General features: G+C 38.6%; 1 protein-coding gene and 1 non-coding gene across 2 annotated transcripts; one reads left to right on the top strand and one right to left on the bottom strand.

Moving 5' to 3' along the window:
• Positions 1 to 279: 279 nt before the first annotated feature.
• spint2 (serine peptidase inhibitor, Kunitz type, 2) lies at positions 280 to 17,296 on the top strand. Its single transcript, XM_040130946.1, has 11 exons — positions 280 to 876; positions 6,488 to 6,658; positions 9,985 to 10,068; positions 10,294 to 10,368; positions 11,103 to 11,126; positions 11,812 to 11,973; positions 12,086 to 12,148; positions 12,777 to 12,944; positions 13,078 to 13,122; positions 13,773 to 13,881; positions 14,188 to 17,296. Exons 1-11 carry the CDS (start codon positions 453 to 455, stop codon positions 14,276 to 14,278), a joined length of 1,416 nt encoding a protein of 471 aa, XP_039986880.1. The 5' UTR covers positions 280 to 452; the 3' UTR covers positions 14,279 to 17,296.
• Positions 7,202 to 7,291, bottom strand: trnar-ucu. Its single transcript is given in 2 exon segments — positions 7,202 to 7,237; positions 7,255 to 7,291. It is a non-coding gene; the product is annotated as a tRNA-Arg (tRNA).
• Positions 17,297 to 17,422: the final 126 nt, after the last annotated feature.

Here is a 17,422-nt window from a genome sequence, read left to right as displayed (position 1 = left end):
TTTGGTATATTATCATATTTTATTAGAAGATGTGTCACACACAGAACCAGAACATCCACCGCCCCGTTATTTTTAATCTATTTCAAAAGTTTTCACTGAAACAAAAAAGATGCAGAATTTTCAGCATTTTTATTGTGTGAAATTTTTATTAATTCTCTTCACACTTTTAACTTTGTTTGATCGGAAAAACTGACCCTGAAATAGACACACAGAGTGTGTGTGTGTGTGTGTGTGTGTGTGTGCGTGTTATCAGACAAGGAGAGCGTGACGGTGACGCAGGCGGGTGGGCGTGGCTACAGTGACCTCACCTGTCGCTCAGGTATTTTTATCTGCGACAACAGAAAGCCACCGAACAGGGAAGTGACTTATTGTTCTCGCGGACCAGAGGTGGTTTTAAGGAAACACAGGGTTCAACACTTGGACTGAATCTTAATCCAGATCAGAGGAGGAAAATGAACACACACAGGGTAAGACTCAGTCTACTCGCGCTCTGTTTCCTGGTCTTGTCCGGCCTAGCTCTGGACTGTGACTGGGACCAGTCCGTTGATCCGGATCAGGGTCTGAAGCCGGCTTCTCTGGTCGCCGCAAGGCACATCCTGGGCCGTACGGAGGGGGTGTCGGACCCGGAGAGTTGCCGGGCGGCGTGCTGCGACGAGCTGGACTGTGACTTGGCCCTGGTGGGCTTCCCAGCAGACGGAGGGCTGCAGTGTCTGCTGATGAGCTGTCCGCGCGGGGACCCGGATATCTGCGTCCTCGAGCCCAGCTCCCAGTTCAAGGTTTACCGCAAGAAGGTGCAGAGGGAGGCCCGCGGGGAGAAGCCGCACGTTGTCCCGCTGCTTGGCTCCTGGGAACCAAAGACCAACGAGAGTAACAGCAGTAAGACCCGGACCCTCCTCATTTCTACTGCTGTGTCAATCGATCGATCGATCGATCGATCAATCGATCAATCAGTCAGTCAACAGCTTTGATTATCGATTATTGGCCGAGTCATTTTAATCTTCAGTCTCATTCATATTTAAATTAAATTAATTTATTTAGTTCAGACATTTGAAATGAACCCAAACTTATCACTGTCATTTCTGATCAGTTAATTTCGTAATTAGACACCAGCGACTAATAATCGCACATTCACTTCATGATGCTGGAAAGTTTCAAAATAAAAGCTGAGTCACAGCAGTGTGTCGGTGACTGGCAGGTGGATTCAACAATGTGGTTACAGATAAAGATAAAGAGAGAGGTGGAGGTCGAGGAGGAGTGTGTGTGCGTGCTGCTGAGTCAGTGCGATGAAGATGATGTGACATTGTGACATTTGTTCAGCATATCTGCTTATTGAGTCAGATGGACTCAAAAAGCTCAGCAGCTCAGCAGCTCGGCTCCTGGACTCTACCGAGTAGAAGCCACTTTGGTTCTGACTCTGAATACTCCAATACTACTGCTGTTGCCTTGGAGAAGTCAGTCAGAGCTGTGAATCGGAGCTGAAATCCGTTGCCTTGGTTACTGAATTCACCCCCAAATGGTGAACTGATTTCAGCTTTAGCTTCCACCTGCTGTTTGCAGAGCACGTGACCGAATTTAAAGCTCTGTTATTGGCTGTTGGTCAGTGACATCCATCTTGGGAGTCATAGTTAATGTCTGCCCTGATGTTTTTCTGTCCAAAGCTTCTTGTAGCTTTGACTCTGAGATTTTCTGACACGGTTGTTCATGTTTTGTTTGATGGCCAAGCAGCAGAGAGTGAAATCACCGCTCTGCCTAAGAACACAGAACTCTGACTGTCTGACCATCAAAAACAGCATGAAAACTGAGAGTAACGATAAAACCAGTACAAACCCAACATGGCTGCAGTCAGGAGGAAGTCAGGTGACCTTTCAGCCACATGTTCCGAGCGTTTTTCATTAAGTATGAACTAATTAAATTATTTCAGATATAGACGAGAGCTGAAGAAAAACAGGAACATGTTTTAATTGATGTCCAAACACAGAGCCTTCTGACTGGTTCTCAGATTTAATGTAAGCGAGGGCCAGATTCACCTCGTAAGGGGCCTTGGTCCCCTGTTCACCCCCACTGTACATGTCAGTGTCATTATTTCACCAGAAACCAGACAGAACTCTACAGCTGAAATGATCAGGTCATTAATTGATTGACAGAAAATTAATTGGTAACAATTTTGGTAATCAAATAATCCAAAAAATAATTTTTTAGAAAAAAATGCCAAAAATTCTCTGCTAGCAGCTTTTCACGTGTGAATATCTCCCATTTTTTTCTGACATCAACTCAACATCTTTGGGTTTCTGACTGTTGCTCGGACAACGATGATGAGGTTCACTCAGGCTTCAGAGAATAATGAAGCTTTTTTTCCACTATTTTCTGACATTTTATTCACTTAACAATCAGTCGGTTGTTACAGAAAATAATTGTTGGTTGCAGCCTCAAAAGTTCTCCTACGCAGGAATAATACAACCTTACTGAGGTTTTCTGTCTGTTCATTAGTGACACGGGAAAAATTAAAAAGAATTTGATATAATGCAACTTTTTAACAAACCAGAATATAAACTAAATAAATATTGAACAATGTAAAATAAAACGGTTCAGGTCTTAAAACCAGATTTTGACGCAGGGTCCCTCTACCAGACCTGAACCACAAAATGGAGGACCAGTTGCCGTTGATATTGTACTTGGGTGGTGCAAAGTAATCAAATCATTGTGACCTATGTGACATGCTGTAAAACTGGAGCGTGTAGTGCCCCTGGGGGTCTGGTGTTTCTGGGCAGTCCCCCACTTTTCAAACCCTTCCTGACAGTTTCTGAAGTTACTGCTCTGGGACTCTGAGTCCTGGGAGAGGGACCGTCTCCAGAAACGTTGGTTTAGTCCTTTAACATCAAAAATCTGCTCTTTTTCACCTGCCAACTGTTCCTCTGTGGAACACTGATCTCAGACCAGTCTGGTCCTTCAACAGTTCCTCTTTACGTTTTGTCCTGACAGAGTTTAGATGCAGAGGGAAACAGGAACACAACGTCAAGTAATCATAAATATAAAATAGAAATGTGTAAATATATATATTTTAATTTGAAAATTTGTACAGAATTGAAAAAGAACGGAGTGTACAAAATTAGAGCTGAGATTGTGGATTATTTCCAATATTGATTAATCAGCTCCATACAGAAAATTAACTACAGAGAGTGCAAATGTTCACAGTGTAAATTAAATGAGTAAATAATGATGATAATTATAAGTCTCCTATTGTAGTGAAGCTTTAGTGTTGTCCCTCACCTGTCAGTGGCTTTGGATAAGAGTGTCTGACAAACGAGTAAATGTAAATGTAATGACACAAATAATAGAGAAATGTGTGATAATGAAAGGCATCGGTTACATTCCCAGAGGTGCAAGAAATAAAGATTTAAAGTTTGTGCAACATTAACGTGGGACAGCTGAATTTTGTCATATCATCATATTGTAACTCCACTGAAATAATTGAAATCTTAATGAATTGAATGTAATTATTGCCCAGCCCTATTGGAATGTATTGATTCTATAGATGTGATCTTTTTTTTTTCTTTTATAGATAAATGTCCAGAACATGAAATTTAAAATGCTTTAATTCAAATTTAATTCATTTTAAACAAATTTCTAATTTAGTTTCTAATGATTCTCTATCTAATCAACATTCCAAACCCCCAAATAATCAATATTCAATGATATGAAGCAGTCACATTGAGATGATAATGATTCCTCAGTCATACAGTCTTCATAAAAAATACCAGGGCTGCAATTATTTTAGTAGATTATTTCCATTATTGATTAATCTGCAGGTTAATTTCTGGACTGATCATTTGGTTTATAAAATATCAGAAAATGGTGAAACGTGCTGGGCACAGTTTTCTGAAACCCTCTCAGTGCTGATCTATGCTCCTGTAGCACTGTGGGCAAGTACTGGACTGGCGCATTTTACACAACAGTACATTTACCTGCACAGAGAACCAGGTCCCTGTTAGAGTCGGGTCCTTATCAGAACCAGGTTCTTGGTAGGACCAGGTCCTTATCAGAACCAGGTCTTTTAAAAACAGCCTTCCAAGATGTCCAAGGACGTGGTCCTTTTCATCATTGTAAATTTAGCGTACATACTTCCTGTCTTTTTAATTTGAAGGGTTTGAATGTGAAACACCTGCAGGAAGTCCTGAGCTTCACTGACAGTACAAATGGAAAAAACAGCAAAGTAAAAGTGACTTAAATAAATCATTGAATGAGAACAGTGCTGATGATTAATAATCAATAACTCTTTCAATGAAGCAAAATCTCCCCCCTTAAACGTTTAATTGTTTCAGTCATTTTATTTTATTTCGTCTTCAAAAATGTCAAAAAAGCTTCTTTTTTTTTTTTCCACATTTCTGTGACGGTGAACTGAATCTCTTTCCAGTTGTCACACTGTTCGCTGTTCATTGTCAATCTTTGTATTACATCGTTCTACCTGTCCAGGTAGATCCTGAGTCATGATAGAAAGATGAGGAAACACACTGTTAGCTCAGAAATTTGCAAAGTTAATCCCACCCGCGGTTTTCTTGTGTTCAGTGTTGAGTTTTTCAAGTCAGACCGGTCAGTCAGGTTTCTACCTGTGAACAAGACACCTGAGAGGAAAACAAAGGCTGAGTCTTGAAGCTTGATCAGCTCTGAAAACTAACACCAACATGTAGTCTGTCCACAAAACGCTGTCAAAACTGGACTCAATTCACATGATCACCAGATCCACCTCCTGCCGTCTGTGCATTGTGTTTGTACCCTGTCACTAACTGTACCTGGCTCCAGGTTCACTGCTCTGCACTAGTTTAGTCTAACTTATGCAATTGCACATATAAAAAAAGTGAAGAGAAACACATTCATTGGGCAGGGCTACAATAAATTAAGTTAAATTTAGCTAAAGGAAAGGTACAGTTGTGCAAATAATATTTAAAAAAAAAAAGCAACCAAAATCGTAACAGTGATTGAACTAAAAGCAAATAAAACAAACAAAATATGGTCTTTTAAAAAAAAAGAAAAGAAAAGAGAATTTATTGAAAGAAATCGATATTTAAGTCAGAAGAAAGTGTTTTTCATGTTATTTAAACGAAGAAAGAATTTTGGACAGGTTGTGTTTGTGGAAACTTATTCCAAAGATTTTCTCTTACTTTGTGTGAGAGGAGTCTGAGGGAAACAGAACTTGTTCCTTGTGTGGTTTAAGGAGGAAGGAGTTTAGTCTGTAGACAATGCCCTGTTTCTCCCAGTTTCCCTTGAAAACTACCTCATAGTTTTTAATAAAAAGATTTTATCTGGACTCTGTTGATCTTTTGGAGACGTGTGAGCTGGTCAAATCAGTTTGATTAAACAACTTTCTTCAGGGACATGTCGTGTGGGCACAATAAACAATGACAATAAAGGTCCTAACACTGGATCTTGATGCAGGACTCCTGTACCAGCGTTCGGCCATAATGCAGCACAGATTAAACAGTCATCTCAAATGAGCAGAACTAAGTGACACGGTGAACCTGTGAGTCTGTGTCTGTTTGATAATCAGGCTCAAAAACACAAAGTTCAATCCGCACACCTGTGACACTGTGAGCATGAACTGCAGATCAGCTGAAGATCAGCTGATCATTAACATTGACTGATCATCGATTGAACATGGACTGATTGTCAGCTGATCGTTAACTGAACATCAGCTGATCATCGACTGATCGTCAACTGAACTTCGCCTGAATTTTGACTGATCGTCGACGGATCATAAACTGATCATCGACTGATCATTGACTGAACATTGACTGAACATTGACTGAACATTGACTGAACATTTGAAGGTTTACAGTTGTTTGCCTTTAGGTCCGTTGTATAGGATCTCATTAAATTACAGAGCTGTAAATAATAATAAAATAGGCACAGAGGAAAAATAACACATTATGATAAAACAGGTTATTTTGCTTTTCCTAGTAATGGTAGTATAACAAAAAAATGCTATGTAAAGAAATGAAAGCACTAACCCGACTTAAGTCATGTTTACATTCATTAATACAGACCTGAATTTAATCTTTACTGTAAAGAGCACTGTTGAACTGATGTTTAATTGTAATGTGTTTTTAGGAGATTATTCAATGTGAATAAAATGTAGACTGCTGTGTTTTTAGCTGCCAGTAGCTAAAGAGGAAGGTGTTTACTTTGTTTGTTTCAATGGCAGACTGATAGAAATATCTGTAACGCACTGTGTGGAGGAGAAACTGTTCCAATGTCAGCCTCATCGGTTTGATGATGAGCTAAAAGCAGCTTTAAACTGGTTGTAGATAGGCAGAGGGTGGGTGTGGTTCACACATGTTAATGAATGTTAACAATACGTTGTTAGTGAGTTTCTATCTGGGTCTTCGTCAGGGATCGGAATCAGTTTTACTGCTGATGACCAACAGAATGTAAACCTGTTACAGGGCCAGGATCAGTGTGTGTTGATGTTCCTCCTGTCTCTGTCTCTTCTCAGTTCGTTGTCGTCTGCCGATGAAGGTGGGTTCATGTAGGGCGGCGTTCCCAAGGTTTTTCTACAATGTGACCAATCAGAGCTGTCGCAGCTTTGTCTATGGTGGCTGTGATGCCAACGCAAACAACTTTGACTCTCAGGAGGAGTGTGAGGCCACCTGCAGCGGAGTCACAGGTAACAGACATCAGTTATTATTCCACCAAAGACGCTGTAGCTTGACTTGTGAGAGATTATGAGACATCCTGACTTTAACTCTGTAGGATGGTTCAAACTCCAAATATTGTTGATTGTTGATTTGTTTTAATTAAAGCTGCAACAGTTAGTCAGTTGATGGAAAAACTAACTGGCAGCTTTTTAGATGATCCATAAATCATTCAAAATTTCTGTTTCTTTGCGTCTAATAAAAAACAATCCATTGGAAAACTTTTTAGAAAACTGAAAAGCACTTTCCAACATTTTTATAGACGGAAATAATCTGCAGATTAATCGACAGTGACAATAATCGATTCAGGATGAATCATTATTTGAAAATATTCATATGATTGAATATTGGTTATTTGAGGATTTTTGACTGTTTTTAACATAAAAAAACGTTAGAAACTTCATGTTCGGGAAACCAAAAGTCAACATTTGTCATTTTTGACCCTTTACCATTTCCCCCTTTATCCTGATCTTCTCCTGACTGTTGTCCATGTTCTCACATTAACTCCAAAACACCGACTCTGGTGGGACTCGAACCCACAACCTTTGAATCACTCCTCAGTGCTGGCTAGAAGTCCAACGCGCTATCCATTGCGCCACAGAGCCTGCTGTTTCTCGCATGGTGTCAGGTTCAGGTGTACTGGGTGATGGTGTGGGGAATGAAAGGTCAGACGTGGAGGTTTCTTTCCACTGTTTTCTTTTCACTGTTGTGTTTAGTTTGATTAAACGTTTGATTTTATCAGTACTGGGGGGGCAAGTGGAAAGAGAACATAGCAAAATGCATGTTCCACATAAAGATGTATAGTAATAACAATAAGACTAATAATAAAACTTATAATTATAATAATAGGGCTAACAATAAGACTGATAATAATAATTGAAGCAGTGGGTGTTGAGCAGGATCATGGCGGCAGTAGGTGACTTCAGAGAAAGAAATTCAAATTCATAGTAAATGATCACGATCTGCCCCAAATATAAAGGGCCCAGGCCCAGGCCCCATCCTTCATCAAGTTATGTGCAAATCCGTTCAGTAGGTTTTGCATTATCCTGCTGACAAATAAACAAACCAACAGACATGGGTGAAAACACACCCTCCTTGGCGGATGTGAAAAAATCACTAACTGGTTATTGTTCTTCTCACACACACACTGATGCTTTTCACAGTGTTTGGAGTGAATTGTATGGATGTAGTCCTGCAGCAGGAAACACGAACAAGTTATGAAGATAATAAAAATATGTTTGAACTGATCGGACTCTATTTTATTTGAATTTGTAAAAACATAGAAAAGTGAGTCTCAGCTGTTCCAAATGTTTCAACTTCATGTCAGGATTAAACATTTAATAGACTTTAAGGTGTTTAACTAAAGGCTTTAGTTTCTCAGAAAGTCTGGATCGTGTGGGTGTCAGGTGTCAGGTTGCTGTGGTCAAACCTGAACACACCTGTTCAGAAACTTCATCAGTTCAGAACTTTACTGACAAACTCACTGATTTTACAACTTGTACCTATAGTATGTCTCTGTCTCTCTTTCTGCTGCTGTTTTCTTGCTTCATTATCTGAATGTTTCTGTGTCTTTTTAGAGCTGCGACAACATATCATCATGGTTGATTAATCTGATGATTATTTCCCTTTCATTTAAAGGGTATGTCATGAGTATGTTAGTGTTTTGATCATTAATAATAACAATGTGATACTTTTGCAATTACTTTGTCGTTTGAGAAGTTTGTTCAGTCTTAAACTGGTGAGATGATGGTGTAAATCGGGATCAGTAAGACCAATTAGTAAGTTTATGTGATCAGACATGATGTCAGTGTTTGTACTGGTGCTGTAGACAGGTTGTGACGGAAAGTAACTAAGTACATTTACTCAAAGTAAGTAAGTACACTGTACTGTACTCTATTTAATTACTTTACTTGGGAATGTAAAAATATGTACTTTTTACTGCACAGCTGTAGTAATTAATTAGATTCTGCTCCATCAGCTGCAACATTACCTTTCTGCTTCCATGTTTTTAAATAATACAGGTGGATTTAGAGGGTTTTTTTTCTGTCTAAGACGAAAAATTAAATTTAAAAATAAACCTCTATGGAAATAAATGGTTTTGACCAGACATTGGGGATTTCTTTTTAGAGGATAGTGTCATGTGATCAGAGTTTTCTCTTGTTAATCTTAGCTCTGTTTTTGCTTCACATTTTATAGCCGATCTGTATGAAAAGTGCTCAGTTTATCACAGTCTGGCTCAGCCGTCGCTCTGTAGAACACCAAGGTTTCTGTAGAAGGAAACTGTAAAATGTGAATTTAAGTCAGAAATGTTCTGACAGTGTGTCTTAGTGAATCATGGTTTTGTGGTTTCAATCATGTGTTTGAGTTCTTCAAGTCCTGTTGCTGTTCCCTGATCAGTGTTGTATAATGACAGCCATGTTGGTGTGTTGATGGATTCTTTCAAAGGAATTTGAGAACAACTGAGAGTGGGACAACTTAAACCACCACTCCCATTTCAGATAAAATACACACACACGTTTGTACTGTCTTTGTGAGGACACTCATTGACATTATGCATAACCTAGCCTCTTACTCTAACCTCAACCATCACAAATAATGCCTAACCCCAACCTTCCCCCTAACCCTAACCTAAACCTGTTTCTAACCTGAACCCTAAAATCCAGTCTGAACCCTCATACAGCCCTTTGAAGGTGTGAGGCCAAGACAAAATATCGTCACTCCCAAGGTCAAAAACTCAAACTGGTCCTCACAAAGATAGAAGTAGAAGTCTACACACACACACACACACACACACACACACACACACACACACACACAGAGCATACTGTGTATTTGAGTCTGTGTAGTAAATGATCATCCTCACCTCTCTTCACTGGCTGCTGGTTAAGGTTAGAAGTGATTTAAGTGAGCAGTCCAACATTATAGTGGCCTCCCAGTAGCTGATAAGTCTGTTGTATCCTGAGGAAGAGTTACAACCCAATGAAATATGCGGCAACTATTGTTTAAGTTCCTGTTTTAGTTTCACTTTTATTTTAGACTTTTATCAGTGTAGATCTACTATATCATTAACTAACAGTCCACTCACTGTTGTTTTGTGAGTGTTGTTCATAAATGTGCTGAACAAATTGAGTTCATTAACTTTATTATTATTTAGAAAACAAAAAGCAATAAGAGAGAAGATACTGCATTTATATAACCCTTATTAGTAGAACTGACCAGTGAAACCAGTATAACTTGTGTGTGTGTGTGTGTGTGTGTGTGTGTGTGTGTGTGTGTGTGTGTGTGTGTGTGTGTGTAGGTTCAGTTCTTCCTGATGAATCAACTCCTGCTCCTCCTGAAGTTCCTGCCAAAGCTCCTCGAATGGCTCCGTCCTTTGATACAAGTAAACTTCCTTTTTACTGTAAACACCTGTAGTAGTGCTAGTACTGCTGTACTGTACTGTACTGTACTGTAGTACAACTGATGTTATAAGAGGTAATAATAGTTGTGTGCATTTTAGGAAGAATTCTGGGTAACACTTCACTTTACTGGACATTAATAAGCACTTACACATGTTACACCTGACAGCTACACTATTTTCTCTCTAACATTGTCCCTGGTGTTCCAGTGCTGTCTGAAGATGCTGAAGGTCCAGTTGAGTCTGAGCCTGCTGCTACAGAGTCTGTTCACCCTCAGGAGACAGGTAATATGATACCTGGATACATCTCAACAAAACAAGTTACTGCAGTACAAGACCAAAATATTTAGGAAGTTCTGAAGTTACATTTAATAAAGCAGATATTTAAATAATTCTTTTCTCTTTTTAGCCCAAATCATCAGTGTTTTCAGTATTTCAAACCCTAATTCTACTGCATATTATATATTATTATATTGATGATTTAGCTTCTCTTCATTCACCCTCTAATGCAGTTGGCTGCAGAAATAATTCTGTTTTTATTGAATAAAAGTTTTTTATATAAAATCATATCAGCACAGTTTTATATCAGAACTGTGTCCATTTCAGAGGATCAGGGTGTTTGTCTCTGCAGAGCAGTTTGTAGATAATAATGTCTCTGAGCTCTCATATCACACACATGAAGGTTTTTGAAGAAAGGACAAAAAGATAGGAGACTAGAGAAAAGAACAGAAAAAAGACTGAAGACAAAGTCAGCAGAGAAAGACGGGAATAGATGAAAAATAAAGATAAGAAAAGGAAAAAAAAGAGACAAGGGAGATGTAGATAGAAGGAAAAAAGCACAGAAAGAGGTTCAAAAAGGAAAACAAAGACTGAGAGCAAAAAAAGGGAAGACTTGAAGACCTAATTGATGGTTTGTAACAGTTTGTCCTGAGAATAAAACACCTGTGTCAGATGATCTCCATCAGTAAGCATAATGAATGTGCTCGTACTGACTCGGTAACATTTTCTCTCTTCCACAGGAATGTCTGCTGATGAATACGCTGGTATGTTTCAACTTTTCTCGCACTGTAACATCTCACTTGGTTTTTCTTAGTTTTAGGGCTGACCTGAATGCTTCCGTTGCCATGGTAATTGACGTCCAAACTCGTATTCGAATGCTGCGCTTTTTATTTTTATTATTATTACACATGCATTACCATGAAACTCCCAAATAGCCCATGAAGTAAATAGTAATCCAGAATTATTCATTATGCATCATCGTGAATTATCACTAGTTATTCTCAGACAAGGACATTTAATTTTAGTGATAGTTCTGTGAGTCACAGCTTTTATCCAACGTTACCAGCAGTGACACTGGGACAATGACCCGTGACCATGTGAAAGGCTTACAAGCTATAACTACAGCCAGCAAGATGTGGAAAAAGTGTCTGGAATAACATCAGCTTCCCAACGCTGGCAAAATTATCATGTTATTGAAGGTGTGTCGACTGAAAACAGATGTCTCAACCACCGGCCCCTCACAAAAGCCACTGGACTCTGTGATGGTAAAACCCATTACAGAGTACAGGTCGTCTCGCGCTCTCTGCTATTTGGTGTGATGGACAAAACCACAGGATGTGAGCAGCCGTGAAAAGATAAAGAGGAACTGAATCAAAGTTACTGTCAGGACAAATAAGATAAATATGAGATGAATTAAATGTACCTGTCTGCGTCCTCTTGTCCAATCAGAGCGCTGCGAGGCAGCGCCTCAAGTGGGTCCCTGCAGGGCAGCGTTTCAGAAATGGTACCACAACAGTCAGACAGGTAACTGCGAATCATTCATCTATGGTGGCTGCCGAGGAAACAAGAACAACTACGTCAGCAAGGAGAGCTGCGTGGCTACATGTACAGGTGAGTCTCACACCTGTCTGTACCTGTACAGGTCAAGCACACACACGTGTCTGTACCTGTCAGAGTCACGACTTAATTACTAACTACAGATGTTGAATCTCTCCTCACTCAGTGTCAGTCCTACCATCCCCTAAGAAATCCTCAGCTGATGATAGTGTTTCTACTGAGTACAAAGGTAAGAAATTATTCAGACAACGAACAAACAAACCATCAGCTCTGTAGTGGAGCTAAACAGGTAGAAGTTGTCCTGAGGGTGGTGCTAGAGGAAAGATCGTGGAGGCATTAAAATCTAAAGGGTTCATCCTCTGGAGAGCAGGAAGGAGCTCAGGGGCACGCTGCATCAGATGTGCATTATTAAATTACTATCATATCAGCGTAACCTAGTTATAAAAGATTTTACTGAGTTCTGATTCATGCACTGATGTAGGATTAGTCATGATTACATATTAACACCCTGTTGGATGAGTAGCCGACAGAGCTAACATACTTTATAATACATGTGAAATAAGGTTGACACATCTGACCTGATACTTGATCCAAATACTGTTTAATGATGATGTAAATTTAGTCTCACAAAAACAAAATACACCTTGAATGATAAAACATTACAGCAATAACATTAGGTCACAGTAGGACTGGTTAACATACACTACATAGATATTTCCTTCTGATTCTTAACTGGCTGGGAATAAAAGCAAATAAAAACAGTGAACAGCCGGTCTGGGCCAAAAAAACCCAGTAAACTCTCGTAAATTACTGATGAATAATGTCTCTGCTTCTATACATCTCTATCACTGCCTCAGATCAGTGTATGGCGACCCCTGACCCCGGTCCCTGCCGTGCCGCCTTCCCGGAGTTCTACTACAACCACAAAGATAACACCTGTCAGTCATTCATCTATGGTGGTTGCCATGGAAACCAGAACCGCTATGGCACCGCAGAGGAGTGTATGACCCGCTGCAGCAGAGACGGTAAAGAAGAAACTTTCCTCATTTGATTTACTGAATCATTTGTAGGATTGAGAGTCCGTGACATGTTGACATCCTGAGCTGCTGTCGAACAGTTTTCAGCAGTCTGATCTTTCCTGATGTTCTTCTCTTTCAGGTTCCTTTGAGAGTCGTGGTAAAACTCGTAGTCGCTGGACTGCAGGTCAGTTTTTCTCTGAACCTTTGGATGAACTCAGAGCAATGGATCAGACCTGAGGAGAGTTTAGCCAGAGTTTATTTCTGTCACACTGAAAGTCTGAGTTTCTGTAAAGTTCTTCTCTCCTGCTTATGTGAGAACAGCAGTCAGATTATTGTATGTGTTAATCACACTTTAGCCTGAAACAAAGATCTGAGGTCAAATTTTAATTATGAAATCAACTGACAGTTCACGTCCAAGTATTCCAGTCAATATATGTGTGTTTAAATGCATTTGAGTGTATTTAAAATAAAGCTGATAGACAACGCTGAGGCTGTAGCCTCACAAACATATATTTAAACAAGTAAGCCAGGTAACGAAATCCAGTTGATAGAGAGGTTTCTAAAACATGATAATCACCTTATTTTCTTACTATAAAATTAAAGACCTGACAGGGTTAGGTTTGTTTAACATTATGTTGCATAGACATTCATTAATTCTCAGCACTAATTATACAGAGAAAACATTGTTTGATGTCTCTGGCCTGAGTTTTAAATTCATGAAATAAACCTGACTTGCCTCAGACTGAGCCTGGTTCAGTTTGTTTCAGACAGGCTATTCACCATAAGAACCTCCTGTATGAAACAGCCCTCTGATCTTTGTCTTTTCTCCTCCAGCCTTCTTCCTCTTTGCCACTCTGGCAGCCATATCAGCTCTGCTGCTGGTGACACTCGTCCTCATCTCTCTGAAACGTCACCGTCTGTCCCGCCGTCCTCTTTCCGTCAGGTAAGGTTAACCTGTTGGTGTGTAGCAGTTGCATCAGAGCTGACACCTGCTGGTAAACCACAACAATAACAAACGACATGAATATAAACATATTTCAGGACTTTGTGGGTTCCATTCTCTCTGCTATGTGTGCTCTCGTTCCCCTCTCACTTTTTTTTAGGCATATTTTTGCGTTGGGGAGATGAAGCAGAACTCCCTTACTAACAGACAGTGGTGTGCCTTTGTCCAACCGTACTGTGACAGCGCTTGGGCAACGTTAACATTTTCTATAATGTGTATATATATGATATTTGTGTCTTTCTTCAGTGATAAGGAGGAGCTGCTTTCAGATCCAGAAGAGCAGTCCTCTTTGGAGTCTCTGACTGTCCCAGAGAGTCCCAAACCCAATAAGGCTTGAGGAGAGACCCTGGATTCACTTGGGGCCTGCAGAGGGTCTTGGGCCACTGAGGGTCTGGGGACAGGGGGAGTTTATAACATGCAGATTTCAGTTCTGAGGTGGATTTCTGCTTTAACTATCTGAGCTATGTGAGGAGAGCTAATAATCAGGTCAGCTGTCTCAGTTACATAAAACTCAACGTCTGACCCGTTTCTAACTTAACTATGAGACCTTTTTTCTTTGTCCTTCATGGAGCAGGTGGATTTTATCTCAAGAGCAAACCTGATCTGTCTCGACTCCACACAGACTGCATTGATCAGTGGTTTGTTTTTTGCTGAAATTCACATTACAGAAATTTTTCTACATTTTGGGAATGACCTCATTGCCTTTCTTACTGAGACTTAGATGTTTGGATGGATATGTGGTAACTGTGATATGTGTTTGCAGTTTTTCTTGGTTGACCAAAACCAAGAAATAGTTCCAGCAGTGACTCTTCTGAAAATCACAAATGAAACCAAATCTAAGATGCGAACCAGTGAGCCTCAGAGCTAAGCTAGGCTAGCTGTTTCCACCTATTTCCAGTCTTTATGCTAAGCTAAGATAATCATGTCTTGACTGCAGCTCTGTACGGTACAAACATACACGGGACTGGTGTCAGTCTGAACAAAGAAAGACAAGAAGAGGATTTCCCAAAATGTTGAACTGTTCCTTTTTTAAAAAGTGCTAAGTCTTCAGATAAGAGCCTTACAGACACAGCTCTGTCACAAAGTAAATATACAGATGGTTTCAGAAACATGATCTAAGAACAGCTGTAATGAACCTTCAGACAGAGCTCATTCATGTTTTTTGTTTTTAGTTTGAACTTGCTAGTTTCAAGTTTTGAGGCCCTTTTTAATAAATGACTTTAAATGGTCATTTAAAGTCATTTATGAAGTAAAACCTCCAAGTATTTTTTTGTTTGGATTTTCTCTAATCTCATATTATTATATACATATATCTTTGGGCTTTTGTACTTTGACAAAATCAGCGACATGAAGGCATCACTCTGATCTTTTAAAATTGTAGTTTGACCTTTTTTATATTTTATGGATGAAACAATTAAATATCTAATCAAAAGTGTGTTTTCAATGAGTTGGGTGGTGCTGTAGGACACCATAACAGAATTGGAGTTTGTAACTTAAAATCAAATTAACCATAAGAACCCTAGGATAAAAATTTAATTTCTAAAAGTGATTAAGTCTTTTATTCAGCCTTGAAGACATTCTTCGGTTTTCTGTAAAAGTAAGGAAATTTTCACTGTTGTGATGAGACAGTCCCACTTGGTCTACGTGCAGTTTCTCCTCTTGTCAGCATGTAGAGACAGAAAAAGGCAGATTGCTGCTTCAGACCCAAGGAACTAAGTTTGTTTTGTGTCGAGAAAGATGAATCAATGTCAACCTGAAGGAAGATTTTATTAACACAAATAAACATTTAGGACTCAATAAGTTTCAGTCCAAAAAAACTGGCACCTACGTTTCCCATAATGCACCTGGACAGTGTCAGCGTCAGATTTGAGTCCACTAACTGCTCAATCATATACTTTATTCATTTATATGTATTCTATTTTTTATTAAAGGTAAGCATCTTCTTAGAGTAAATTTAGACTGGATCATTTAACGCTGCTTTCACAGGGGTATTTTATTAAAGATGCCAAAATATGAGGTTTTATTTACAGAAGTTTAATTTATTTTCACTCACTCACTACTACTACCATACATGAAAATATTAGTTTCCTACCAAAAGTAAACACACCAGTCTGTTATTTTAGGAGGAAATTTACATACAGAAATATTTTAGAAAAATCCTACATTGGGGTTCAAGTGTTGGGTTCATGTGATTTAAAAGTAAAATGTGTAGATCATTACTCAGATGTTAAATGTGTGACGAGTTTCTCTGTGCAAATTACATTCTACGCTGAAGATCTGAAAAAATAATTAATTTTGAAGTGAATGATAATAAAAGTAGTAATGGTAACAGTAATGTAAAGTAGAAATAATTAGAAAAACAGTAATTCAGACAAACAGCAGCTCATAATCATGAGATTAATGTGATTCTGATGAAGTTTTCTCAAAATTATTTGATGCAAAGTTATGGGGAAAAGATTACCTTTACATTGAAATGTTTTTATTGTGTGAGAAGGTCTTCATCTATTTTTTCATTGTTTGCTATAAGTCCTGCTCATTTCTTGGGAATTTGGGGAAATCACCTTCTGCTAAAACTTGCAAATACTAGTTTCCTACCAGAAATAAAGAAACCACAAATTATTTCACTAAAAATGTACATCCAGAAATGTTCTACAATGGTCAAAAAGTGGATTTCAAATGTTTAATCCGTTTGATTAAAAATTCATTCTGCAGATAGAAAATTACATCCCATTGACTTTTTTTCTTAAAAAATATCAGGCAATAGTAATTATAAATATGTATAAACATATTTATAATCTCACTCTGAGGAAAATGTTGAACTGTAGCATAACAAACATAATCATGATGTTTCTCTCATAATTATAAGAAGTCAAACACATGCTTTTAAATTTATATATTCTATCATGAGAAAAGGTATTCAGTTATTTTTCCCTGATGAAAGGTGAAACTTCCATATAAATGCACACACAAACAGGACAAAAAAACTTTGGATTTGTTTGAATTTTAACTGAAAGGTGAAATTAAAACTTATCTTTTGAACAGCAGAAGTTGATCTATATTTTATTGTGAGAAAGCAGCGCCGTGATGTATTTTTGAGAAGGAAACAACATATTTACAGATGTGAGAAATTGTCAAATCTTCACATAATTAATTAGTGTCTTCAGTTTTTGAAAATGTTCAAAGTAATCCAGTCTGACTTTCTGAGTTTAATATGTGATTCATGAATGATACAGTGTGTAAAATATAATCCTGGTTTTAGATCTGGGCTGTGATTTGTACCTGGAGTCTGAGGTTAAACAGTATCGCCTGTTAAATCTGTACTCAACTTTAACCGTAAATAAAACTTTTTTTTAGACTAATGGTTTTAACCTGCATGAATCATTTAATAGCGAAAAGGTTAATATTTATATTCACAGATAGAGGACCAGTATATCTCTCTCTTGAATGGAGAAAGTCAGTCTCAAGTGTTTGTACCTGCAGC

Source organism: Xiphias gladius, chromosome 7 (genome assembly GCF_016859285.1).
Source record: "Xiphias gladius isolate SHS-SW01 ecotype Sanya breed wild chromosome 7, ASM1685928v1, whole genome shotgun sequence".
NCBI classification, from domain to species: domain Eukaryota; kingdom Metazoa; phylum Chordata; class Actinopteri; order Istiophoriformes; family Xiphiidae; genus Xiphias; species Xiphias gladius.
The sequence above is the reverse complement of the archived record's forward strand: the minus strand, read 5'-3'. Positions and strand labels throughout refer to the sequence as shown.